We start from the raw sequence: 27,778 nt of genomic DNA on the forward strand, positions 1-27,778 counted from the left end.
CTGTTTATCAGGGTATAAAGTTAATTGGGACAAATGTGACATATTACCACTTAATAAACACTGCAAGAAATTACAAGTTCAGAACTCCAAAATTAAATTGTATTGCATTATTATGGTATTGTTGTGTATTGTTTTCAAAAAATAAATAAATAAATAAATAAATAAGTTTTTGAATCGAGAATCGTTTTGAATTGGAAAAAAAATCGCTTTTGATTCGAATCGTGACCCCTAGAATCGATTGTGAATCGAATCGTGGGACACCCAAACATTCCCAGCCCTAATTGATATATATTGACATATAATGTAGGAACCAGAATTATAATAACAGAAAGAAACAACCCTTTTGTGTGAATGAGTGTAAATGGGGAAGGTTTTATTTTTGGGTGGTGCACTAATTGTAAATGTGTCTTGTATTTTTTATGTTGATTTAATTTTAAAAAACAAAAAATTTAAAAAAACGATACCGATAATAAAAAAAACCCGATACCGATCATTTCCGATATTACATTTTAAAGCATTTCAACTATTTAAACTAGAGATAGCCGATAATATCGGCCTGCCGATACTATCGGCTATCTAAATAGTTGAAAAGAGTTCTGAACTTGAACATGCATTTACACAGCTAAAATGGTCAAAAAGAAAATGAGGTGGACACAAAAGGCCAGTATAGATTCCAAATGGTTGCAATACCGCACCCTATGATCAAACTACACTATAACTGCTTCATGTCAACTTGCCTAAAAAAAGGATTTACCAGATGTAGAAAAATAGTCAGCATCTTTACAATTTTCAAATGAAATGTTCATAATTGTGTGGCAAATCCATATTTCATTGACTAGAAGGGTTCAAATCAGTCACATATTAGAGGTTTACAAAACTTTATTAAAGTCGAGAATAGTGGTTCTAAAAAATACAGGGAAAATTTGCATCATGTGTTATAAAATATACCAAAATGCCTCTGCTAATCTTTTGAAGACTACAAAATAAAAACGATTGCATTTAAATATGCACTTAAATCTTTTTCATACTGCACTTGTATAGAAAACTGTTCCAAGACAATTGAAAAAATGGATCAGATTGGATTTACCTCTGTTTATTTAACTTTCCTTTATTCGAATGGTGCTACCGTACCCCCACACACTGAATGCAGGGTACACCGGCTCAGTAAAAGTAGTGTACGCTTTGTAGAGAAGCTGCATGCTCTCAGACACGCTGTAAAATGCCAGAATACCTGCTGCGTGATTCAGGTAGACACCAATGCGTGACGACCTCGGGACGGGTATGTCCACGCTCTTATTGTTGTGCACGAAAGAGTATTTGGACTGGGAGCAGTAGAGGCTCCAGGATTTGTTGTTCCAGCCCAGGCTGCACACATTGTTGTTTCCTTTACGGAATATTCCCCTGTAGGTGATGGCCACGTCGATCTCCGTTCCTTTCCAGTCCACTTCCCAGTAGCATCGAGTTCCTACCAGGCCCTCTTTGGACACCACCTTAAACCGGAGATATGACATTCCGTTTAGAAAATAACAGCACCCACGTGTACAGTGAAAGTCCATACATCTGAATAAAGTGCGTTGACACATCCTCAGATGAACTACAAAACCCAAAACCAGTGAAGTTGGCACGTTGTGTAATTCGTAAATAAAAACAGAATACAATGATTTGCAAATCCTTTTCAACTTATATTCAATTGAATAGACTGCAAAGACAAGATATTTAATGTTGGAACTGAGAAACTTTTTATTTTTTTGCAAATAATCATTAAGTTAGATTTACTGGCAGCAACACATTGCAAAAAAGTTGGCACAGGGGCATTTTTACCACTGTGTTACATGGCCTTTCCTTTCAGTAAACATTTGGGAACTGAGGAGACCAATTTTTATAGCTTTTCAGGTGGCATTCTTTCTCATTCTCGCTTGATGTACAGCTTAAGTTGTTCAACAGTCCGGGGTCTGTCGTTGTCGTATTTCACGCTTCATAATGCGCCACACATTTTCAATGGGAGACAGGTCTGGACTAAAGGGAGGCCAGTCTAGTAACCGTACTCTTTTACTATGAAGCCACGCTTTCGTAACACGTGGCTTGGCATTGTCTTGCTGAAATAAGCAGGGGCGTCCATGATAACGTTGCTCCAAAACCTGTATGTACCTTTCAGCATTAATAGTGCCTTCACAGATGTGTAAGTTACCCATGCCTTGGGCATTAATACACCCCCATACCGTCACAGATGCTGGCTTTTGAGCACTTCACGCCTATAACAATCCGGATGTTTCTTTTCCTCTTTGGTCCGGAGGATACGACAGCCACAGTTTCCAAAAACAATTTGAAGTGTGGACTCATCAGACCACAGAACACTTTTCCACTTTGCATCAGTCCGTCTAGCTGTTGATAAATGGCTTTTGCTTTGCATAGTAGAGTTCTAACTTGCACTTACAGATGTAGCGACAAACTGTCGTTACTGACAGTTGTTTTCTGAAGTATTCCTGACATGGTGATATCCTTTACACACTGATCTCGGTTTTTGATGCACTACCGCCTGAGGGATCCAAGGTCACGGGCCTTCAATTTTTCGTGCAGCGATTTCTCCAGATTCTCTGAACGTTTTGATGATATTACAGACCTTAGATGGTGAACTCCCTAAATGCCTTGCAATAGCTTGTTGAGAAATGTTGTTCTTAAACTGTTCGACAATTTGCTCACGTATTTGTTCACAAAGTGGTGACCCTTGCCCCATCCTTGTTTGTAAATGACTGAGCATTTCATGGAAGATTCTTTTATACCCAATCACGGCACCCACCTGTTCCCAATTAGCCTGTTCACCTGTGGGATGTTCCAAATAAGTGTTTGATGAGCATTCCTCAACTTTCTCAGTCTTTTTTGTCACTTGTGCCAGCTTTTCTGAAACATGTTGCAGGCATCAAATTCCAAATGAGCTAATATTTGCAAAAAATATCAAAGTTTTCCAGTTTGAACGTCAAGTATCTTGTCTTTGCAGTCTATTCAATTGAATATAGGTTGAAAATTATTTGCAAATCATTGTATTCTGTTTTTATTTACGATTTACACAACGTGCCAAATTCACTGGTTTAAGGGTTTGTAACTAACCTGCTGCCAGTGATCGAATCGTTCCGGGTGGTCGGGATAGTTTTTAGGGTCACTCTTCATTACAGCTGTCCGGTTCCCCTCAGAGAGGTATAGGTTGGGGTGGGCAGTGTTGACATCCAGAATGGGCTGACAAGCGTCTGAACAGAACAAGACATTCTCATGTTTACATTCTGAGAGTGATATATAATACCATATCAACATATACTGGACAAAAATACCATGATTGTACAGCATTTCACAGTATTTTTTCACAGTAAAATGACATAGTCAAAATGTACTGTAACATTACAACAAATGACTTAAAAATACAATAAACTAATATTTCACAGCAATTAACTGTTTTATTTACAGTAAATACTGCAATCATAGTCCAAATTACTGTAAATTCAAACTGCTTTGTCTCCTAATGGGTTCTGTGGACAACTTTGCAAACTCTTGTACAGTAAGTGGCAATATGCTGTTAAACCGAGAGAGAAATTAACAATAAAATTACAATTGTAAAGTTTTATTTTAATTAACTATATAATCACAGCCCCACAGTTGCAGTAAATTGCTGCAAATATATTTCACATTATATAACTAAATGTTACTGTGAAGGTAATGAAATTATTAGCTGATAGCTTGCTGTGAATTTACAACACTTTTTTTTTTTTTACAGTGTCTTGTATTGACTCTGATATATTTTTGGCAACCCTTCATAGGCACAAATCACCTTGTGGAAAAATAATGAAAATGTTTTCCATCCCCACTTTTTTAAATTTCACACCATATTTACAATGTATTCTTTCTTTTTTTAAATTACATTTAAAGTCGTCCCAAGTTTATCGCTGTTAATTTGTTCCGGTCATGGCCCGCGTTAAATGACTTAACGCAAAGTAGGAATCAAAAATTATAAATGGAATATTTTTACAAGTAAAGCCTTCTTAATATGTTTTTCAACATTATAAGAGCCTCTAGACATTAAATAAGACCCATATAGTGACATTTACACTCTTTTATTCCAATATAGTAATGCTGCCTGAGGCTGAACCAATCAGTGGCCACGATACTGAACAGCACACTCAGATCGGTTTTGTTTCCTCTAGTGGCCAACAGTAAATTTGACACCCAAAAATAGTACAATATGTGTCTCCAGAGTCCCACTTAAAAATAGAGTTAAAAACAAATGGGGAGTAATGATGCACATTTTAAGAAAATTACAATTAATGGGGTAGACATTTAAAAATAGATGAAAAATAAAATAAAATACATTTATTTATGTTTTATATCTGGGTCAAGATGGTATGTAGACAGTAGCGTCCATTAGAGAGCTTGCTGAATGGATGAATGAGAAGCAACAACACCCATGTTTGTTTTAAAATTATCCCTGATTTGTAGGTTTGCTTTTCTCCTATTTTGTCACAAACACTTACCTCATTGTGGTGGTTTGATGATGTAATGGCCTGCACTGTATTATTACCATTGGTGGTTAGCTTTTTCCAACAAGACAAATTCCGCTTTTTTCATACAAAGACCTTATATAACCTTCTCAACTCACATTTCAGAAAATCTGCCCTGGTCTTCGGTTCTTCTGCGGCTCTTGACTCTGACTGAAGTGATTCTGTTCTTGTTTTTTTCCCGCTTTCTTCCGTGACGTAGACTTCTTTCACTGTTGAGCAACAAAAATACGTTTTTGTGTAGCAAAAGATAAAAGATAGCCATTCCTTAATTCAGGAGGAGACATGTTTTCCTACCTGCTGCAGAAATTTTACTCGTTTCTTTCTTGCTGACTTCCTCCACTTGTAATTTCAGGGCGGCGATAGCTCTCTTGGTGGCTTCGAAGGAGGAGTATGGAGCGATGCTGATGTTGTTCAGGTCCTCGTATCCTGAAGGTCCTGACAGAGACTGCCAGCTCTGATACAAAAGCATGTGGGGATGACAGGCAGGAAATCTATTTAAATTAAGGCTGTCTAAAATAATGAGTTAACCCGTGTGATTAATCAGAGAAAAAATATTGCATTAATCATGTACGCACGCAGATTTATCACGCAATTTATTTTGACCGTACATGCTCTTATACCCTAAGTTGCCATATGGTCAGTGATCAGGTCAATGCATATCAGTGCTAAGATGAGTGAGGAGACTCTGAATGGAAATTTTCCCTTTAAAATACAACCAGACTGGAATTTAGATGAAATTCTTACCAAGTTTTGAGCAAATAAATTTCATGCATTTAAGTAAACTATTTAAAAATGTTCCTAGATGACATTTTGACAATAAAATTATTATTAAATTATTAATATTATGTTTTTTTACGTACGCTGTAAAAAAACAATCTTAAGATTTTACTGTAAAAAAAACTGGCAGCTCAGTCACTAGAAAATATTTTTATGAATATTTGTACAAGTATATATAACATTCATATATTAACATTAATATATTAAACATTTTTTTTTAAAGCATATTACTGTAAATGGAATGAAAAAAGGGTACCACTGTTTATTTACAGTAAAGTTCCAGCAATTGAGCTGCCAGTTTTTACTGTGAAATCTACAGTTGTTGTTTTCACACTTTATTACTGTAAATATAAAAAATGTAACCAAAGTTGATTTTATGGTAAAAAAAAAATAAAAATTGGCAGCTAAGTCGTCAGAATTTTACCGTAAAATCTATTGTCATTTTTACAGTGTACTATTTGATGGATAACTTTTTGAAATCATAAGTTAAGCAGATAAGTATGTATACTTATTTTAGCAAAAAAAAGTTATTTTGGAACATATAATATTATAACATTTTGTTGCATTATTAATTCGGTACATTACATAACTTTTTTAAGGTCAAAATATAAAGAACAAATACATTTGGTAAAAAAAGATAAAGTATTTTATTAACGCATATTATTTCCAGACTTTTGCGGGCCACATCTGGCCCCCGGGCCTGAAGTTTGACACCTGTCATCTTTAAAAAGTCAAAAACCTAATTAGGATGTCTACATGTGTTTTAAAAAGCTGTTTTTTAGTGCATGTAAACATAACATGACGTTGGGTTTAGGGCAGGGGTCCCCATACTACGGCCCGCGGGCCGGATTCGGCCCACCAGCGTCCAAGATTCGGCCCGCAGTAAGGTCTTGAGTTTTTTTTTTGTTTCTTTTAAATCTGTCCTTTCTAATCCATTTTCTACCGCTTGTTACTCTCAGTGTCTCCTAGTCGCTCAGGCAAAACATGTTGTCTAAAAATGCCTTTTCCCATCGATAACGTGACATCATCGCGCTCGGAATATATATATTTTTTTTTATATATGTATATATATATATATATATATATATACAGCCCGGCCTCCGGACACATTTTTTTAACCCAATGCGGCCCCCCGAGTCAAAATGTTTGGGGACCCCTGGTTTAGGGTATAGGATGGGGGGCACTTTAGGAGTCTATTTGCTGCTACTTTTCTACTCATTAGTCATGTGTAATATTGAGCCTATCCCAGCTGACTTCTATAGCAAGGAAGGAGGAAGGAGGAAACCCTTGCAAGCACAAGGAGCTTACATGGCATGTTTATTTCTTAACATGAAGACATGCTCTTTATCAGGGATGTCCAAACTTGTTCCAGCAATAATTTTTAAGCATATTTGATGTATTTTGGGCCTAAATTAAGCATTTTCAAGCATAAAAGCTGGTTTCCAGCAAACCCATGCAACAAGTCAGTATTTTAGTGCATGTAAACATACCGAGGTTGTGTGTACCGGGCAGCAACGTTGGGTTTAGTGTGGCATGGGGGCCCAGAATTTGGTGCTACGTTCTTGTTCAGTCACAGGTTTTCTTATGAATCACAAATTATGCATGGTGCCCTTCCATTTTTTTCCCCTCATAAAACAAATTCTAACCTCGACTGGATAACTATGTGACGTTTTAGAAAATACTTGACTGCTGCTTTGTCTGCGTGGTAAAGGTCACCTGCAAAAAGTGAATGTGGTCGTCGGTGTGCGACAGCTTCTCCAGGTCAGTGTGTTTCTTCTTCAGCAGGGTGACCTCTTCCTCCAAACGGTCGAGAAGAATCTCCCCGCGGTTCACTGTGGTCTTTTCGTGTAGGCGGATCATCTCTTTGACGTCGTTGTACTTCCTCTCGATGGACAGGAGAAGTTCAGTGAAGATGCGCTCGTTCTCCTCCAAGACTGACTCAGCTGAGTGCTGATGGCATATAAATACAGAAGACAAGATTTTATCAGATTTGACTGCAAGTCGGGTTGGGCAAGAGTAGGCATGCTAATAGCAAAGCTAGCTGCTAAATTAACTTGAAACAACAGTTACCAACTGCATTACAGTATAAATAAGCTGCTAATAACAGGAAATTAACAAGTAGATTAATAAGAGTATAGAGCAAGGATGCCCAAAGTGGGGCTCCCGGGCCAAATTTGGCCCATCCTGTCATTTTGTTTGGCCCGCCAAAGGGTGGCTACCAAGTTTAATACATATTCATACTTCAAGCTGCACAGTCATTGATGGCTTGTCCGCAAGGCTACGCCAGAAATGTATCGTAAATACATCAGTGGAATTTTTTTTCCATTTAGAGTAATGAAGTGTAAAAACAGGCAACGTAAATTTTAAGGTAAAAAAGTAGCAGCTCGGTCACAATAATTTTGCGGTAAAAATAACAGTGATAAATAAATAAATAAATAAATGCTACTGTTTTTTAATATACAGTAAGTAATGCAATGTTTAAAAAATGTCCATAGATTTTACTGTAACGATGGCAGCTAGGTTACCAGAATTTTAACATAAAATACACAGTGGTAAAAAATTTTATTTGCACATATTGTGTAAAAAACACCGTAAATTGTACGGTAAAATTCCAGTGACTGAGCTACTAGTTGTTTTTTTATTACCGCAAAATTTATTTTTTAAAGGCTAACTAGTTACGTTTGTATTTGAGGCCCTTGCTCTACGGTAAAGTTGTGACTTTTTGACGCTCTATAGCAGGCCTGGGCAATTATTTTGCCTCGGAGGCCAAATTTAGAGAAAAATGTGTCTGTGGGCCGGTACATCTATTTTTAGGAACACTAATACAAAACCTCACAATAATGTCTGAATGATAAAAACTTTATGACAGACCGCCTTAAAAAACTAAATGGAATGTTACATTTTTTTACTGAATGAGAAACCCAGAATGTACATGAAAATAAAGAATGTGGGATTTACAATATTAACTATGAACGATAAAACAGTGAATATTGACAACATATGAACGTCACACCCCGTCTTGATCGACATATTTTACATCTGATGTATCACTATGCTTTAGCACTTTGTTGTAAAATTCTCCTTCCGCCTCTGTCCCTGACACTCGTATTTCAGGCTGGCCGCTCTGGAAACTCTGTGGAAACGCTCCCCACCCACATTGCTTGGTGCCTCGTCTGAGCTGCTGTGACTAAGATTACCATAGTAACTAATTAGATTACCATAGTAACTAGTATATCATGCAAAAGCGCAGATTCCAACCATTGAACTACTTTGCATAGTTCAAGACTTAAGGTTATTTAAAAACATCACTGCACATCATAATGGCAGCTACAGTTTCCATCAAATTATTTGGGAATGTCCAGCGGGCCAGCTTGAAAAGCTTAACGGGCTGCATGCGGCCCCCGGACCTTGATTTGCCCAGGTCTGCTCTATAAAGTAGGACAATATGGGTCGCCATGCTTCGCCCATGTTAAGTTTGAAAGCAATCAGAGGAAAATCTGGGAGGAACTATTTACAGAACAACACCCGAAAATGGCAAAAATCGACAGAAAATTACTTCTTTTGAATGTTTTGAGATTAAAATGTACATAAAATATGCAGAGTTGTATGCGGACTGAATTAGGCACAGTACTGTGTCAATATCTAATCCTTATAATTAATTATTTCCGGTATGAGGCTAAATTCCTTACTCGTGGTGTTGCATGGTACCATTGGCCCATTTTCACTTTGGCCCTTGGAGGCAAAATGTTTGGGCATCCCTGGCATAGAGAGATGCTAGTAGTATCAGTATATAATCAATACTAGAGTGATCAGATCAATACATCTATTTTTCCAAAACCTTTGGACTTTTTGGGCAAAAATGTTAGAATTTCAATATATAATAGATAAACCGGTAGTAGTTTTTGCTTTTGCTTAGTCATCGTGTGGACTTTGTAATTAAAAAATCTATAGAGACTCCTCCCACCCCCACCAAGGACTGTTTTCACTGCTGGACTCTAGAAAGAGGTTCCGCAGCCTCCGTAGCAGAACCTCCAGGTTCTGTAACAGCTTCTTCCCTCAGGCCATAAGACTCTTGAACAAACCATAATAATCCCCTCAATTCCCCCCAAAAAAGGATTAACTCGCTGGAATATAAAAACAATATAACATACATAAACGTGGATGCATATGAAAAAGTGCAATATATTTATCTGTACAGTAATCTATGTATTTATATCTGCACCTTATTGCTCTTTTATCCTGCAGTACAAGGAGCTAAAGCAACAAAATGTTGTTCTTATCTTTACTGTAAAGTTCAAATTTGAATGACAATAAAAGGAAGTCTAAGTCTAAGTCTAAAAAAAGGAATTAGCTAATGTGTTGATATTGTTACACAGTTTTAATACAATAATTGTCAATATATGTAATTGGTATCAGACGATTTGACTGATGGGTGATCAGAATAGGCAGCATAAAACTGATCGTAACATCTTTACCACTACAAACAGGATGTGTGTAAATGTTTTTGATGAGGTTTTCAAAAATAAAGAAAGTTTTATGAATGTATACTCCTGTGGGAAGAAATGTCATAACATTCGTATTCAAGCGCAAAGTATTGATATTTGCTTGAAAATCGCCTTGTGAGAATAGCACATTTTTGACCCTGCCCTTCTAAAAGAATCGGAATCGAGAATCGTTGGGAACCCGAATCGAAACCAGGAACCGACATTGAAACCGGATTCGTCCAATTTCTAACCATTTTCATGCTCATTGTTGTAGACCAGGGGTGTCAAACGTACGACCCGAGGGCCGGATCAGGCCCGCGAACAGGTTTTATCCGGCCCGCGGGATGAGTTTGCTAAGTATAAAAATTAACCTGATATTTTTGAATGAAAGAAACTGCTGTTCTAAATGTGTCCACTGGATGTCGCCATAGCAATTCTTTGTACCTTTGTAGACGATGCTACATATGTACAAAATAAACCACATGTTAGGACACCAGTCGAGGAAAATGATCAAACTACATAAATAACATCCTGTAATTTGATTTTGATATAATTTTTTTTATCTTCATAGATTGAAAATTAACACCAATGAGTTGACTGATGAACATTATCACATAACATATTATGAAAATATAAATAACGACAAATAAAGATAGAATACTATTAACCGCAACATGAAAGTGTAATAAAAAAACAACATTATGATTTGTACATTTTGTTCTATTTTTAAACAAAGAAAACAATCTGAAGTTGTCTTTATTTTTAAGTTATCGTGCTGTGATTTTACCAGTTCGGCCCACTTGGGAGTAGATTTTTCTCCTAGTGGCCCCCGATCTAAAATGAGTTTGACACCCCTGTTATAGACTTTTCATTGATTACGCAGACGTTACTTTAACAGCTTCCACCGCTTGTCGGAGATCCTGCCACTTTTTCACCCTCTCGTCAATCCTGTGCTGGGATTTGTGCAGCGTGGTGCCAAGTTGTTTCTGCGGAGAGAAAATAAAGTCATCATCAAATCGCTGTATTGTTGATGCTGAGCCACTTACCTGTTTCTCCGTCCTCTCCGTTCCGGCTGGGACGATGTCGTGATGTTTGTGCTCGTCCATCATGCACAGAACGCACACCGACGTCTGGTCGGTGCGACAAAAAGCTTCCAGGAGTTTGTCGTGCTGAGCGCAGATCTTCTCCCTCATCTGACCCGTGGCTTTGACCAGTTTGTGCTTCATCAAGGCAGGGTAGTCGTAGTGGGACTGCAAATGGGTCTCACAGTAAGACGCCAAGCAGACCAAGCAGGACTTCTCGGCCTTCTGCTTTCTTGTGGTGCAGAAGTCGCACATGACCTCGCCGGGCTTGGCCTGGTTCCTGGTGAGGGTACGACTTGTGGAGCGGCGGGATTGGTCCAAGGTGCTACTTCGGTCTAAATCCAGAGTTCCGGCGTGGGACATTTTGCTTTGGAGTTTGTAGAGACGTCCTGTTAAAGTGAAAATCAAACAAATCCACAAATTCGTTGAGAACCACAGCCAAACACTCAAGGAGGACTTCTTGATCTTAGCAGCTTCAGTGAAACTGCATGACTGACGCTATGTGAGACAAAATGTTAGCTATGTAGTCCGTTCACGTGGTAAAACCCGTTCTCCCAGTTTGGGAATGGGTGGCGCTGCCTGAAACTAAATAACACATGCTCCTTCAGTTGGAGTGAAGCAATTTTAAAGCCAGGAAAATGTTTGTTCTAGAATAATAAACAAAAAAATAAGGACTGGCTTTGATGTAAAGCTGGTTCCGTAATTTTCTTTTTCATTCTTTTTGTTGGAATGAAAGTAAGACAAAACTAATGTTATATTACTGGAAAAAGATCAAGTAGTTCCAGAGTCATAATGGCAGATTTTTTTAAAGTCATGCTGACATTGATAATTATGTATTTATGACTTATCTATAAGTTCCCTTTGTTTTAGTTTTATGATTTGATATCCCTTTGTGATATCATGGCAAAAAAACAAAACAAAAACAGTTATTTCCACAGAGTTGCATACTTTTCTTTATGGGCAAATGCAACCATCTTAAAAAGGAAGCAGAACTTCTTAATGCTTCTGCTATTATTGATTGTTGGTTCATTTCCTGTGTTTGACATGTTTATATGTAACACCTTTACAAAAACTTTCACTGTGTTTACCACTTTGTAATAGCAATATACAATACAGGCCAAAAGTTTCGACACAACTTCCCCTCATTCATGGCGTTTTCTTTATTTTCATGACTATTGACATTGTAGATTGTCCCTGAAGGCATCAAATCTATGAATGAACACATGTGGAGTTATGTACTTGACAAAAAAAGGTGAAATAACTGAAAACATGTTCTATATTCTAGTTTCTTCAAAATAGTCACCCTTTGCTCTGATTAATTTTTCGCACACTCTTGGCATTCTCTCGATGAGCTTCAAGAGGTAGTCACCTGAAATGGTTTTCACTTCACAGGTGTGCTTGAAGCTCACAGAGAGAATGCCAAGAGTGTGCAAAGCAGTAATCAGAGGAAAGGATGGCTATTTAAAAAAAACTGGAATATAAAACATGTTTTCAGTTATTTCACCTTTTTTTATTAAGTACATAACTCCACATGTGTTCATTCATAGTTGTGATGCCTTCAGTGACAATCCACAATGTAAATAGTCATGAAAATAAAGAAAACGCATTAAATGAGGAGAAGGTGTGTCCAAACTTTTGGCCTGTACTGTTTATGAATGATAATAATAGATATATGTTAAACAGTGAGAGAATCTATACAGGTTTAAATACTGAAAGAACAATTTAGATCATGAGTGAATAAGTAGCGAAAATACAGTGTAATAGGTTTTAAATAATAATGAATGCATGGAATAAGTGATATCAGACACTATTCTCTGATTCCTCCACATACAGTACTTTATCAAAACCATCCCATGTCCCGTAGTTTTATTCCACATATCGATATGCCAAGGAGGTTTTCATGCTGCGAGACGTTTTAAAATGAACTTTTGTTTACAAAATTCATTATGGGTCAGCTTGGTGAGCTGGAGCCTATTCTAGCTGACTTGTTGGCAGGACACCTTGGACTGGTCACCTCTTAATAGACAACTGACCCACATTCACATCTAACTAAATAACTGGCATTGTCTACTAATTGGCACTTGCTAATAGTAGGGTTTTTTTTAATCAATCAATCAATCAATCAAAGTTTACTCATACAGCCCTAAATCACGAGTGTCTCAAAGGCAGGGGGCCTAAAACGTTTTCCTAAAGCTAAAAATTAGGTGTATACTTGTCATCTACAACTATGAATTATATTTTATTGTGTTCAATTAATCCCGTTTGTGTCCATCATTAAAACCATATTTACAGATTTTTCCATATTGGCCTCATTAGTTACAGTGTTTCCCACACATTAATTTATTTGTGGCGGCCCGCCACGAAAGAATTACGTCCGCCACAAATAGAATTTTTTTTGGGGTTTTTTTTGTCCTGTCCAGCTTCTCAGGCAAATCATATAGTTGATGTAGATGCCCATATAGGCTGTTCAGATTTACTTTACAAAAGAGAAGTGTAGGATACTTCTCTTGTTGCCTTATTTGTATTTGACCACTACTGTTTTCTGTTTATTTGTTACTGACTATGGCAGGACATCTCTGCCTCTGTTTCACTTTATGTTGCTGGTAAATAATATGGTTGTAGTAGTAGGCTAAAGTTAAATTATTTAGTATGCACTAATTAAAGGGGCAGAGCTTTAAGAGACATTTTAGCTTTTATATTTTATAAGATATATTTTTTGTAAGAACCACAACTAATAAATATATTTCAGTGAATAACTTATTGTTCAAATCTGTATATAAAGATGTACATAAAGTGTTGTAATTATATTGTAAAATGGATGAATGGATGGACGTTTAAAACAAAACTGTTATTATTAATTAGTAAGTATACATTTTTTTAGCCTTTTTAGAGAAAATCATATCATTGTAGTAAATTATGCAACTTACTCGATGATGTCATGTTGACCACGCCCATATCCACGCCCATATCCACGCCCCCACCGCCACAGGTATCTTGGCAGTTTATGGGAAACACTGAGTTAGCATGGGCGTGGAGGTGAGGGGTAACTAGGCTTTTGTAATGTTAAATGATTTTTGTTTCTGTTATTAAATATGAAAGGTGTAAAAAAAAAACGTCATTAATGCTAACATAAAATTCAAATTTCAGTAATAAGGTTGCTTGAATCGAGTTAAGAATGTCCAAAGACAAAAATATAGTAAATCTATTTGTGGAAGCTTAGGATAAATTTACTGTATGTGCAAGTTTAACTTTTGCATTTCATTGCCCATAACCGTGGTACGTTCAAAGACCCTCGGTTAAGTTAGAAACAGAGGCGCCACTAGTTTTTAAAGACAGGGGGGAAACTTAACTCCTGGGAGATGCACTAATAATGATATAACCAATAACAACAATAATGAATTATTATGATTCATATTATCCAGTGATGATGATCTATGTGTATCAGATAATATCTACTTCACAATCTGAAGTAAAGGAAAACTTGACAAAATTATAATCATATTTAAGCCCCCCCCCCCAAACTCCCACTTCTGCGGTCCCTTCCAAGGTTCCCATTGGGTTGAGTTTTTTCTTGCCCGAAAGTGGGTTGAGATCCGAGGATGTCATTGTGGTTTGAGGCACTTGTGATTAAGTGCTTTATTAATTAACTTTGATTTATTGATTGATTGCTCTGAATAATGACAGGTTTTATTATTTGTTTACAATGTCATGGTCTGGCCATTTTTTATCCATTTTGTAGACACTTTTTGTAAAAAAAAACAAAAAAAACCATACATACACCCATTTTCTACCGTTTGTCCCTGTCGACAATTTTTTTTTTTTTTTTTTTTAAACAAAACCATGTATTTATCTAGATATGTTGTATATATTTGAATCCCATCTTTAAAAGTCAAAAACCTAATTAAGGGTTTTACATGTGTTTTAAAAAGCTGGTTTGAACTAAATCCATGCAATAACTCAGTTTTTGGTGCATGTGAACATAAAATGTGTGTATGGGGCGGCAACGTTAGGTTTAGGGTATAGGATGGGGGGCACTTTAGGAGTCTTGTGAACGGGGGCCCACTATTTGCTGCTACTTTCCTACTTATTAGTCATGTGTAAGATGGAGCCTATCCCAGCTGACCCCTGGAGGAAACCCATGCAAGCACAGGGAGCTTACACTGCATTTTTATTTCTTAACATGAGGACATGCTCTTTGTCAGGGATGTCCAAAGTTTTCCAGCGAGGTCCGCATGAAGTAAAATTGAAGGATGCGGAGGCCACATTGATTTTTAAGCACATTCTACGTATTTTGGGCCTAAATTAGGCATTTTTAAGCATATGAATATCAATAATACAGTAGTATTGGCCAATAAATGAGACCAAACCATTTAGAGCACAGTTCAGTACCGTGGTCTCTGACAATATCACATTGCAGTGATTCTCACACTCCATCTAGAGCAGTGGTTCTTAACCTGGGTTCGATCGAACCCTAGGGGTTCGGTGAGTCGGGCTCAGGGGTTCGGCGGAGGTCAAGACACACCCGACTCATCGTGTAAATAAAAACTTCTCCCTATCGGCGTATTACGGATACGGCAACAGCAGAAGTCAGACTGATTTGCAGGTGTGTAATTTGTTGAGAGTTTATGCACTGTGTTGGTTTTGTTGTTTGAACAAGGTGATGTTCATGCACGGTTCATTTTGTGCACCAGTAAAAAAAAAAAAAACACTTTAGTATGGGGAACATATTCACCATTAATTAGTTGCTTATTAACATGCAAATTAGTAACATATTGGCTCTTAACTAGTCATTATTAAGTACTTATTAATGCCTTATTCGGCATGGCCTTATTATAACCTTAACCCTCTAACCCTGGCCCTAACCCTCTAACCCAGTGGTTCTTAACCTTGTTGGAGGTACCGAACCCCACCAGTTTCGTATGCGCATTCACCGAACCTTTCTTTAGTGAAAAATAAAATGTTTTAATTTTTCAAATTCAAGAAATGTTTTTTTTACTGGTGCACAAAATGAACCGTACATGAACATCACCTTATTCAAAGAACAAAACGAACACAGTGCATGAACTCACAACAAATTACACACATTACCATGAATTGATTAACTTATTCGGGTGTTACTATTTAGTGGTCAATTGTACGGAATATGTACTGTACTGTGTAAAATGTACTGTTTCATATAATGTGTTCTCTTCCTTTGCAATCTGCTAGTAAAAGTTTCAATCAATCAATCAAAAAACCTGCAAATCAGATGGAAAATTAGAGGGAAAATTGTTTGGGGGTATCCATAATACGCCGATAGGGAGAAGTTTTTATTTACACGGTAAGTCGGATGTGTCTTTACCTCCGTGGCTTTGCCGAACCCCTGAGGCCGACTCACCGAACCCCTAGGGTTCGATTGAACCCAGGTTAAGAACCACTGCTCTAACCCTAACCCTAACCCTAACCAAATAACTTTAAATTAAGTCTTTGTTATTTAGAATATGTTCCCCATACTAAAGTGTTACCAAAAACATATAATTTGTCTTGAATTTGAAAAAATACAACATTTTATTTTTCACTAAAGAAGGGTTCGGTGAATGCGCATACGAAACTGGTGGGGTTCGGTACCTCCAACAAGGTTAAGAACCTCCAAGTAAGATTGCATCCAGCTTGACAAAATGTCACCGAGCTGGATGCAATCTTACTTGGAGGGGAGAGAACAGGTGGTAGAGGTGAACGGCATCGTGTCCCCCCCCCCCCCCTCTCAGTAAGCTGTGGAGTCCCCCAAGACAGTATATTAGGGCCTTTACTGTTCCTAATATACATAAACGACTTGTCATCAGCATGCAACTGTGAATTGTTCTTGTTTGCGGATGACTCGGCCCAGCTGGTATCAGACAAGGACAAGTCACAGGTGGAGAAATTCCTCAGTGCTGAACTCTGTAGAACTTGCACCTGGCTTGCTGACAATAAACTATCCATACACTTGGGTAAAGCAGAATCCATCCTGTTTGGGTCCCACATCAACCTTAAGAAAGTCAATGACTTCACTATAAAAGTGGGTGACATTGTTATCACCAGGAAAGATGAGGTCACCTACCTAGATTCCATTCTAGAGGCTAATCTTTCCTGTGATAAAATGGCAACAAAGGTAATCAAAAAGGTCAACCAACGAACGAGATTTCTCTATAGAATCTCCTCTCTGGTCAACAAAAGGACCATGAGGGTTCTAGCGGGAACTCTCGTTCAACCCTTTTTCGATTACGCATGCACCTCCTGGTACCCTAGCACCTCCAAAACCCTCAAATCTAAACTCCAAACATCCCAGAACAAGCTAGTCAGGTTACTTCTAGGCCTCCACCCCAGATCACACCTCACTCCTACCCACTTCTCCAAAGTGGGCTGGCTCAAGGTGGAGGACAGGGTTAAACAACTTGCACTGAGCCTAGTCTATAAAATCCGCTACACCTCCCTGATACCGAAGTACATGTCAAACTACTTCCTTAACGTAAATGACCCCCATAACCACAACACCGGGGGGAGCTCCACTAACCACGTTAAACCCACATTCCGATTTAACAAAGGTCTTAACTCATCTCTTTCTATGCCACATCAATATGGAAAGCGCTCCCAACAGGTGTAAAAGAAAGGGCATCTCTATCCTCCTTCAAAACCGCAATAAAAGTACACCTCCAGGCAACTTCAACCCTAAACTAACACCCTCCCCGGATTGTTAATAATCAAATACAGATACAGGGAAGGTGTGGCGAAGTTGGTAGAGTGGCCGTGCCAGCAATCGGAGGGTTGCTGCTTACTGGGGTTCAATCCCCACCTTCTACCATCCTAATCACATCCGTTGTGTCCTTGGGCAAGACACTTCACCCTTTGCCTCTGATGGCTGTTGGTTAGTGCCTTGCATGGCAGCTCCCGCCATCAGTGTGTGAATGGGTAAACGAGGAAATACTGTCAAAGTGCTTTGAGTACCTTGAAGGTAGAAAAGCGCTATACAAGTATAACCCATTTATCATTATCATTTAAATGTAAATAATCAAATGTAGATACTTTTTCTTATGCTTTCTGATCTCTCTCTCTCTATGTCCAATACTTGCTGTACATATCCTACATCTCCTACCAAGTCAGACCTACACTGTTTCAATGTCCATTTCTCTGTTCTCAATTGTTGATGACTGAAGTGATAACAACCAAACCTACCCCCCTCCACATCCCACACCCGGATTGTAAATAATGTAAATAACTCAATGTATACCCTGATGATTATCTTGTGTGATGACTGTATTATGATGATAGTATATATCTGATAGTGTATATCTGTATCATGAATCAATTTAAATGGACCCCGACTTAAACAAGTTGAAAAACTTATTCGGGTGTTACCATTTAGTGGTCATTTGTACGGAATATGTACTTCACTGTGCAATCTACTAATAAAAGTCTCAATCAATCAATCAAAACCACTGAAGTAGATACACTGACATTTACACGCAATTTAAAAGTAACATTTTAAACAAGCTAACAACGGGCGACGTTTTGTTTACCTTCCACCTCTGACAGGTCGCTCATGATATCACCGTAAAGGCTTCCCTTTTGACACAAACTTGAAAGATTCAGAGGCGCGTCTATGATCTCCATGTTCGGGCACCTTTTAAGCCCGTCTCCGATGCGGCAGAGGGCGCTAGTGGCATCAGTCGCGTGGGGGAAACGACAACACTTTGCCTTCGCTAAAGGCCGCCGACGTTGGCGCCAGATGAGCGGTGGCGCCAGCTACACATACACTTAGCAACTGTAGCGACAGACAGACAGACAAGAGACACACTCTGACACACACACAGCCGCTTTCCTTCAAAAAAAACTTGGGACTCTTGATACGCTAACCTTCATTTTATCTCCGGCCATCAAAAATACTAGAAGAAGATAAAGGTGGGTGCATGACGTATGTGCAATCACGTTTATGTTAAACTGACCTGTCTATAACGTTGAGCAGGCGACGCATCCTAGAGGGAAAGGGAGACTTATGTTGTCAAATATGCTTGAATGTCGATATTACAGTTTTAAGACACAACTTTGTCTCAGTACTGTATTTAGGGGTTTAAATATATTGCCTGACTGGATTTCGTGCTTTTATTTGTCATCACTTGGTGGCACATACCGCCATCTGTTGTAGTCGCGAAAATGGTCGGGGGAAATAACCATAACTGTATACATTTTAAAACTCCATTTTTGGTGTGGTAGTGAAGTGTTTTGGTTGTGTTGGATATTAGCTACAGTTAGCTAGGCATCATGGCTATGTAGCCAATATGCTAACACCAGCAAGGCCGCCATTGAACAACGGGCTGCCGCAATACATAAGTCTTGGCTGCTGATGCTACATGTACCTTCACGTCTACTTGTAGCGTATTTGTGGTTATTTTTTAATATATGTTAATTTTTTTACACAGTTCAACTTTGGGGGTTTGTTACACCACCAAAAAAAAGATACACTTTCCCGGGCTTTCCCCCCTTTGCATTCATCGCCTTCGCTTGTTACTCATCTTTGTCCTACTTCCGACTAGCCAACTCTTCATTACAACTAGCCCGCTAACGTTAGCTTTATGTGTTGTTTAACTTTCCACGCGTCATTTGTCGACATTTAATGTTTAATGTTTGTCACCCACACGCAGGCTGTTTTGCTTATTTCGGACATGGCTCGGGGGTTTAAGTGCGGTCGGGACGGGCGGAAGCTATGTTGGCTTACGTTAGCTCGCGGCAGCCATCTTATGCGAGCATTGTAGTCCTGGGCTAGCTGGGGTTGTGCTGGTGTGGCACTCGACAAGATGGCCTGTTAATACGCGCACACGGAGGAATTTCCGCATCGACACATTGTCCCCTCCGAATCGCAAATAATCACACGAGAAAGGACGTTTTCGCTGTGTGAGTATAACCTTCGGCTCAATTCGCCTACTCGGGTGTTTGCTACGAAGCTAAGTTAGCTGGCTAAACGACCGAACGCATTAGCGGCTAACAATGCTGTTGTGGCGTTAACCCCGTCGCCGTCGACCGTAGCCAGCTAACTAGCGGCTATCGGGGCTATTTGTAGCCGGTTTGGGGAGGCTAGTGAACACACAGTTCGGCATTTAGTTACAACACGTCGACTTTTATATGTATTTACTTAACATGCATACGGCTTTGGGTGGTGAGCAAAGAACTGCGCAGATAAGGCCTTTTGGGCCTTTGGATTGCGGATTAAACTACCCCAAAGCCTGATTGCGATTTGGGGCTACTTTGGTGCTGTTTAGCTCGTTTTGAGTGCTAACCTAGCCTGCTAATTGGCACCTAGCCTGGATATTGGCTGTGCTAGACCTTCTCCCGTGAGGGTGTTTTTACTATTATACAAAAAGTTCAAATTAAGTGGACATTTGTCAATCTGCCTTTTGTGACGTCAATTTTAAAGTGTTCCCTTTAATCCTGTTTATATCCATTTATATAGGTGTTGAGGTAGGAAACTATCTCGTTTACTTTTTACCGGTTGTGCTAAGAAGAGCAACAAAGCTAGAGCCAATCCCAGGAGGTGTGGTGCTCTTTATAGATTGATTGCCAGACAATCGCAGGGCACATATATGGGTGCACACTGACTTTTTTGGTCTGTATCCAATCCACTTTATTTATATAGCACATTTAAACAACAAAAATGTTTCTAAAGTGCTGCACAAAAATATTAAAAACAAAATTCAATTACCGTATTTTTCGAACTATTAAGTCGCAGTTTTTTTTCATAGTTTGGCCGGGGGTGCGACTTATACTCAGGAGCGACTTATGTGTGAAATTATTAACACATTACCGTAAAATATCAAATATTAAGATCATTCACATAAGAGAATAGGCGTATAAGATTTCATCGGATTTAGTGACAGATTGTTTGGTAAACGTATAGCATGTTCTATATGTTGTAGTTATTTGAATGACTCTTACCAGGCATACCAGGCACGTTCTCAGTTGGTTATTTATTCGTCGTATAACGTTCACTTATTCAGCCTTTTGTTCACTATTCTTTATTTATTTTAAATTGCCTTTCAAATGTCTATTCTTGGTGTTGAGTTTTATCAAACAAATTTCCCCAAAAAATTCGACTTATACTCCAGTGCGACTTATGTTTTTTCCCTTCTTTATTATGCATTTTTGGCTGGTGCGACTTATGCTCCGGAGCGATTTATACTCCGAAAAATACGGTACAATCCTTAGCTCCACCAATGACTGAATAAAAACAAAATAAATCTGATTTAAAAACCATTTTAAAGCACAAAACCAATTAAAACAATAAATAGAAATACACATTTTAAAACACGGAGAACCACACAACTCACGTAGTGTTAATAGAATAGAATAGAAGGTACTTTATTGATCCCTGGGGGAAATTCAGTACCACAGTTCGCTCACAATAGACAAACACTTAGGTATTTTTTACATGTGAATAATAAAAATACAGTCAATTATACAACATTATTCACATGTGAATAACTGTAAATAATATAAATAGTCTATTATACAGCATTATTCACATGTGAATAATATAGTCTATTATACAGCATTATTCTCATGTGAATAACATAAATACAGTCTATTATACAGCATTATTCACATGTGAATAATATAAACACGTTATACATTTACAGTACATGTACAGTCATAAAGGAACATATGCATTATACAGTCTGATGGCTGTCTGTATGAAGGACTTCCTGTGTCATTCCGTGTTGCATTTTGGGAGTAAAAGCCAGAGAATAAAAGTGGGTCTTAAGACGAGACTTTAAACACTCAAGTGTGGGAGCAGTTGGATCATGGAGGGACAGAGCGTTCCAGAGCTTAGGGCCGACCACAGAGAAGGCGCTGTCTCCCCTGGTTTTAAGTCTCGTCTTGGGCATCACGAGCTGGAGCTGGCTCTCGGACCTCGGAGCGTACGCAGGAGTATAAATTTGGATGAGGTCCGAGCTATAATGAGGCGCCAGTCCTTGCAAAGCTTTAAAACCAAACAGCAACATTTTAAAATCAATTCAAAAATTAACAGGGAGCCAGTGCAACGTCTCAAGAATTTGGGTTATATGCTGTATGAGTAAGATGGTGTACTATTTTTAAAATCTGTTATCATAGTTCCATGTGAAAATGAGCCAATGGGGGGGGGGAAGCAAGGGTGTGTCCTGTAATGTCCCTCCCAAATTGCTGAAGGTGCTGAGAAAGAAGCATTTTAATGGGCCATTTCCTCTGAAGATATTGGCACAATGGAATAGATCCTCCTTGCAGCAGGACCAAATGGTGCATTGGACAGCGGTGGACAAGTGACAGTTTAAATGTGTTTAGAACTAGCTCCTGCTATGTAAAGCACTTTGGGTATCATTCCAGGTATAGTAAAGCGCTATATAAAAACAGACTATTTACTTTTGCAGCCCATGAATTAATGTGGTAGTCAGTTAAATGTCTTATTTTTATGGTATTTCAATTGTTATCTTTGCACACAGATCGCTGAGTGTTCCTCTGGTTGGCACAGCCGCAGATCAGCCATCACTCTTCATTCACTAGCAAGCCATCACCAAAAATACACTTAAAAGGCAAGTATGCACATTGTGCGTGGAAGCAGGGCTGAGCGATATGGACCAAAAAAGGATCTCGATTAATATCACAATTCTTTTTGTCTAAATTAAAGTCAGATTGTCCCGTGCAGGATATTAGCGAGTACTGTTTCATCCCTACTGTTTACTACTGCAGTATCTTGTAACAGACATGTCTGCCATGTTGCTCAAGGTAAATATGCTCACAGCTGACAACTGTCATTTAGTTCATAGCTATATTTGTGCTTATTAGAGGTGCAACGGTGCAGGTTACCGTACCTCAGTTTTAGGCTCACTGTTTGGCTTATTTTTCGGGTTATTTTGTGGAAGTAAAGACAACTTTTTTCCCTCAAGTTATTTTGTTATTTTTGCTTGTCATGAAAAAGTGCCATCTGCAGTAAACAAAGTATCAGTGCTGTACTGAATACTGCAAGATTTTTACTTCAAGTTAATATTTACTAGACACTTTTAAATAGTGAATTATTTGTATTCTTTAATTACTTGTATACTTTATTGCTTCTCACCAGTGCTTTGGTAAGCGGTGACCCATATTGTACAGTTTTTTAAAACTCAAATATTGTAGCATATATTGAATACAAATACATTAAAGTGCAGTTTGAATTTGAGGTACTGTAAAATGTGTACCAACACATAAAACAAGTTTAATGATTATTTCAGAAACAAAATGGTTTTTTTTTATACACAAACTCAAAAATTATTTGAGCACAAAGCGTCGTATGCAGTTTTTTAGTACATGTTATATCTGGGGGGTTGAATCTTTGCAGACACATGTTTAGAAATAAAAATGCCTTTTTCTGATTAAATTAGTGGGTGTGTTTATTCTCCCAGTCGATTGATTGAGACTTTTATTAGTAGATTGCACAGTACAGTACATATTCCTTACAATTGACCACTAAATGGTAACACCCGAATAAGTTTTTCAACTTGTTTAATATATTCTATCAGCATAATGCAGTCCTCACACAAGTTAATAATCAGAGTATATACATTGAATTATTTACAATCCGGGGGGTGGGATGTGGAGGGGGTTGAGGTGGGGGGTTAGGTTTGGTTGATATCAGCACTTCAGTCATCAACAATTATATCTGAGAAATGGACATTGTAACAGTGTAGGTCTGACTTTATAGGATATGTACAGCGAGCAGTGAACATAGTGAGCTCAGAAAGCATAAGAACAAGTATATACATTTGATTAATTACAATCCGGGGAGGTGGGATGTGGTGGGGGGTAGGGTGTTAGTCTAGGGTTGTAGTTGTAGTCGAGACTAATAAATACTCCTGTGAGTGCCTGCAAGTCCGCATTCAGGGCAGGATTACTAGTGCGCTTCAGCAGATTGTGAAACTAAAGTCGCTGCTCCTTCTAAATGTTGTTTCAACTTCTATGCTAGTTTTAGTCATACATCTTCATTTTGTTATTCTGGTCTGGACTTCAGAGCTTTGTAAGGGGAAGAGACAACGCTGGTTGAACGTTAAGTATGACGTGACAAGCCGGATTTTCGAGCTGTGAAACGGGCGGTCGCCTACACACGGACACAAACCCTTTCACAAAAATGTACACACCTTTACAAACACTCACAGGATCACAGTCAATAAAGGTGCATTGTTCCCTGCAGGATTATAACCAAGCATCGTTGCTTTCCTACTGTTTACTACTGCAGTAACTTCTAACAGACATTTCCGCCATGTTTGATGGATATGTTAACAGCTGATCATTGTGTTCAACACCCCCCCCCCCCACCCCCCACACACACACACTGAATGTGTGCAGCATTATGTACACAATTTGAAACCCTGAATAAATTACTTTGTCCAATATAAGTGACATATTTTACAGAGCAATCAATATATTTGATTAGGTATTCTGTTAAATGTGTAAAATGAATCATGCAAACTAAACTGAGAGTCTGTTTAGTCAGCCTCAGCTGTTCACTAATGGGAAGTTTAATTTGCTAACATTAGCTCTGTACTTGCTTTAGCAAGTTTTGCATAACTGTGATTCAGTAGACTTTGGTAGTGCTTCTTGTCCACGCTTCCAACGATCACTAAATAAATGAACATGCAGTTAGCTTAGCGCCCTGATGAATCAGCAATGTTGTTGACCTTTGACACTTCTGTTGCAGGTCTGCGTACTGACAAAAGCACCGCTGCTGTACCCACCCGAAGTGAGACGTATACCCCGATTCTTAGTTGAGTACTCGTCCGGCACAAAAACGGAGGTCGTGGGGCTGGAGTGTGTTCTCATGGCGGAGTCAGAGACTGAGTGTGACACACCCGGCCTTGACACGCTGGGGTCGGAGTGTGTCATAGCCCACAGCCATGTCGACCTTCACTACGGTGCCGAGACAGAAATCATGACGGAAGAAAAGCGCGGCTTGGAGTTGGAGATTCACGGCGGCGACCTAAAGATCCAGGGGCTCGGCGGCGATCTTGGCGCCGTAGCGTGCGTGGACGCAATCGTAGAGACGGACCACGATTACATCAAGGTGGAACACGGCGAGATCCACTGTTTTGCCGGGGCTGAGATCAAGACAAGCGGTGAGCCGTTGCTGGCGGAAGTGCTTCTCAAGACGGAAAACGAGCATGTGGTGAAAGTGGAGTCTGACCATGGCGGGGAGTTGACAGTGGAGTCTGAGAATGGCGTCATCATTCACGAAGCCCACGGCCTGCAGTGCAACGAGTGCGGCGAGATCTTCGGCAGCATAGCGGACCTCCATCAACACTTTGAGATCCACAAGGACCTCAACCCGTACATCTGCATCCACTGTGGCGAGAGCTTCGCGGTGGAGGCCAGTCTCAAGCAGCACATGAAGATTCATATGAAAGAGAAGCCCTACGTCCCACCGGGTGTGGAAATAATGGGTAAAGACGTCATCGATGCCTTCAGCCTCAAGTCCCATCAGATGATTCACCTGCCGGACAAGCCTCACAGGTGCTCCGAGTGCGGAAAGAGTTTTGCGGCTGCAATCACTCTAAGAGAACACATGAAGATGCATTCGGAGGACAAACCGTACAAGTGCACCCAGTGTAGGAAGAGCTTTGTCCGCAGAAGGCACCTGAAGAAGCACCAAGAAGTCCACGCCCGAGAGAAGCCATACACCTGCGGCCAGTGCGGCAAGGGTTTTGCCACCACCTCCAACCTGAAGCAGCACCAGAAGACCCACGCCGTCGTCGTGCTCGGCGACAAGCCCCATCGGTGTTTGCAGTGCGGGAAGTGCTTTGCGGCGGCCGCCACTTTGCGGGAGCACCAGAGGATCCACTCGGGTGAGAAGCCGTACAAGTGCAACATGTGCAGGAAGAGCTTTGTCCGCAAACGCCATCTGAAGAAGCACCAACAAGTCCACGCTGGAGGGAAGCCCTACACATGCAGACATTGCAACAAGGGCTTCAACCACTCCTCGTCTCTTTCGCGCCATCACAAGACCCACATGCAGGCCCCCGTCGTGTTCTCCCCACCGCAGCCCGGGAAGCCCATCACATTTGGCACCCCACCAAAGCAGAGGGTCCACCTGCAAGGAGAAAAGCCCTACATGTGTCATCACTGCGATAAGGGCTTCAATCATTCCTCCTCCTTGTCCCGCCACCAAAGAGTCCACTCCGAGGGTAAGGGTTACACCTGCGGCCACTGTGGCAAAACCTTCAACCACTCATCATCTCTTGCCAGGCACCAGAGAGTCCACTTGGAGAACAAGCAGCAGCAGCAGCAACAACAACAGCAGCAGCCGCAGTCGCCACCCCCTCAAGTCGTGGAGCAGTACAGCCCCATCCCCACGCCGAAGGTCTTCCCCAACAACGCCTTTCCCAAACAACACCTCCTCTCCCCCGAGAAGCCCTACAGGTGCACCCAGTGTGGGAAAGGTTTTAACCATTCATCCTCCCTCTCCAGACACCACAGGATCCATTTAGACCAGTGAGTGTCCTCCTCAGCACGCCAGCATTGGCATCGCTGTCTAATTACAAGATTTTGCCCCCAACCACAAGAAAATTCTGGCCAACTCCTCCATAAAGACCTGCGTGGTCGTGTCAAACGGACAAACTGATTACATTGAATCGGGGCAATGTGTTTGGAAAGGGGGTGCGGTAACCTTCATTCTTGTCTTGTTTGAGGTCATGCTTCACGCAACACGGGAACTCCATTTTGAACACTTTTAAAAAGGAACAGTGTGATTTACCTTCATGAGGCGGGGCAGAATGTTACCCATCTTTTGGATAGGCTTTGTGAGCACAAGTTTTTCGACTTGGTTCAAGGCTGTGGATAAACAATTGGAAATAGTTGTCTTTTTTCACCCTCGTTAACCTGTGTGAAGCAAATCCACTGTAAATAACGTCCTGATTTCTTTTATATATGTATAGCTGTGTAGTGTGCTGTTCCTAAAAGATGACATTTTTCAGAGCAACACCCACTTTTGTCTCCCTTATTTTTTTTTTTTGTTATGACATGACTTAACAGCGATAAGTGTTGCAGGTGTCTTCAAACAACAGCAGCAGCTGTTGAATTGACCATCTTGTATATTTATGAGGTCATTTTCCCTGTGTGTGTACAGACTATACAGTACAGAGCAATACTGGCGGACACCTTTACTCGGATATGCAGTTCAACCGTAAGACCTAAAATAAAAAAAGTCTGGTTAGCATATTACAACACCTGTCTTTTTATTTCCCCCCCTGCCCATTTTCTTTGGAGACTAATTAAATCTAACCTGTTGATAGACTATAATAGCGTTCATGTTGACTATCAATTTGAACTAAAGGCTTGTGCATACTGAAAAAAAACACAACTTTTTCAAGAGTTGGGTCTGCGCTCTACTCGTCTGTATGATATCTTTTACAAACTGATGTATTTTTTTAGATATGGCTTGGGTTATATGAAAGGGAGCAAATAAATCATTTTAATGGGAGTGGACATGGCAAGCAATATTTTCCCCCATTTTGAGTTTTTTTTGTATGTTTTGCTTCAATCTGTAGCATAGTTTTTCCCCCCTTGTGTTAGATAGGTGCCTTACTGCATGCTATGTGGAAATGTATGCTCAGCTGTTATTTGAAGAAAAAAAGATTTCAGAATTATCTTATTTTTAAACTTAGTTCTTGTTCATACCCATTTTATTTTGTCACTGACGCCTTTTTTGTTATTTGCTTTCATGTATACTACCATGCGTTATCACTGTATATTCTTTATTTTTTCCTCCCTCTGCTCTTTGTAAATGGTCTAACTGATGAGAGAACAAGTAAACGGTCTATATAGGATTCACTTGAGGGCAAACCCTTGTGTAACATCTTTACTCTTTTTCCGAGTGGCA

The 27,778-nt window shown here is 39.6% G+C and overlaps 2 protein-coding genes across 6 annotated transcripts; one reads left to right on the forward strand and one right to left on the reverse strand.

The window, feature by feature from the left end:
• Positions 1-897: 897 nt before the first annotated feature.
• LOC133657135 (tripartite motif-containing protein 16-like) lies at positions 898-18,944 on the reverse strand. Of its 3 annotated transcripts, none has more exons than XM_062058090.1 (8): positions 18,849-18,944; positions 10,852-11,276; positions 10,696-10,791; positions 7,038-7,271; positions 4,839-4,998; positions 4,643-4,753; positions 3,106-3,242; positions 898-1,490 (listed from the first exon to the last, which is right to left on the reverse strand). In XM_062058090.1, exons 2-8 carry the CDS (start codon positions 11,248-11,250, stop codon positions 1,098-1,100), a joined length of 1,530 nt encoding a protein of 509 aa, XP_061914074.1. In that variant the 5' UTR covers positions 11,251-11,276; positions 18,849-18,944; the 3' UTR covers positions 898-1,097. The 3 variants fall into 3 exon arrangements, with proteins under 3 accessions (XP_061914074.1, XP_061914072.1, XP_061914073.1); XM_062058088.1 differs by lacking the exon at positions 18,849-18,944 and adding an exon at positions 18,423-18,563; XM_062058089.1 differs by lacking the exon at positions 18,849-18,944 and adding an exon at positions 13,815-13,877.
• si:ch211-198a12.6 (uncharacterized protein LOC563253 homolog) lies at positions 18,569-27,760 on the forward strand. Of its 3 annotated transcripts, XM_062058086.1 has the most exons (4): positions 18,569-18,804; positions 22,374-22,463; positions 24,605-26,084; positions 26,146-27,760. In XM_062058086.1, exons 3-4 carry the CDS (start codon positions 24,725-24,727, stop codon positions 26,385-26,387), a joined length of 1,602 nt encoding a protein of 533 aa, XP_061914070.1. In that variant the 5' UTR covers positions 18,569-18,804; positions 22,374-22,463; positions 24,605-24,724; the 3' UTR covers positions 26,388-27,760. The 3 variants fall into 3 exon arrangements, with proteins under 3 accessions (XP_061914070.1, XP_061914068.1, XP_061914069.1); XM_062058084.1 differs by having other exon boundaries at positions 24,605-27,760; XM_062058085.1 differs by lacking the exon at positions 18,569-18,804 and adding an exon at positions 19,596-19,794 and having other exon boundaries at positions 24,605-27,760.
• The last annotated feature ends 18 nt before the right edge of the window (positions 27,761-27,778 follow it).

The sequence above is a fragment of the Entelurus aequoreus genome, linkage group LG09 (genome assembly GCF_033978785.1).
Source record: "Entelurus aequoreus isolate RoL-2023_Sb linkage group LG09, RoL_Eaeq_v1.1, whole genome shotgun sequence".
Taxonomy (NCBI): Eukaryota; Metazoa; Chordata; class Actinopteri; order Syngnathiformes; family Syngnathidae; genus Entelurus; species Entelurus aequoreus.

Bases quoted from the DNA above. Each gene is read 5' to 3' on its own strand.
- LOC133657135 (XM_062058088.1), bottom strand. From the start codon at position 18,516: ATGGAGATCATAGACGCGCCTCTGAATCTTTCAAGTTTGTGTCAAAAG. The intron at 7,272-10,695 runs GTAACGTCTGCG...ATATGCCATCAG, and splicing joins AAGCGGTGGAAGCTGTTAAA to CACTCAGCTGAGTCAGTCTT. The intron at 4,999-7,037 runs GTGACCTTTACC...CTTTTGTATCAG, and splicing joins ACCACATTCACTTTTTGCAG to AGCTGGCAGTCTCTGTCAGG.
- si:ch211-198a12.6 (XM_062058084.1), top strand. From the start codon at position 24,725: ATGGCGGAGTCAGAGACTGAGTGTGACACACCCGGCCTTGACACGCTG.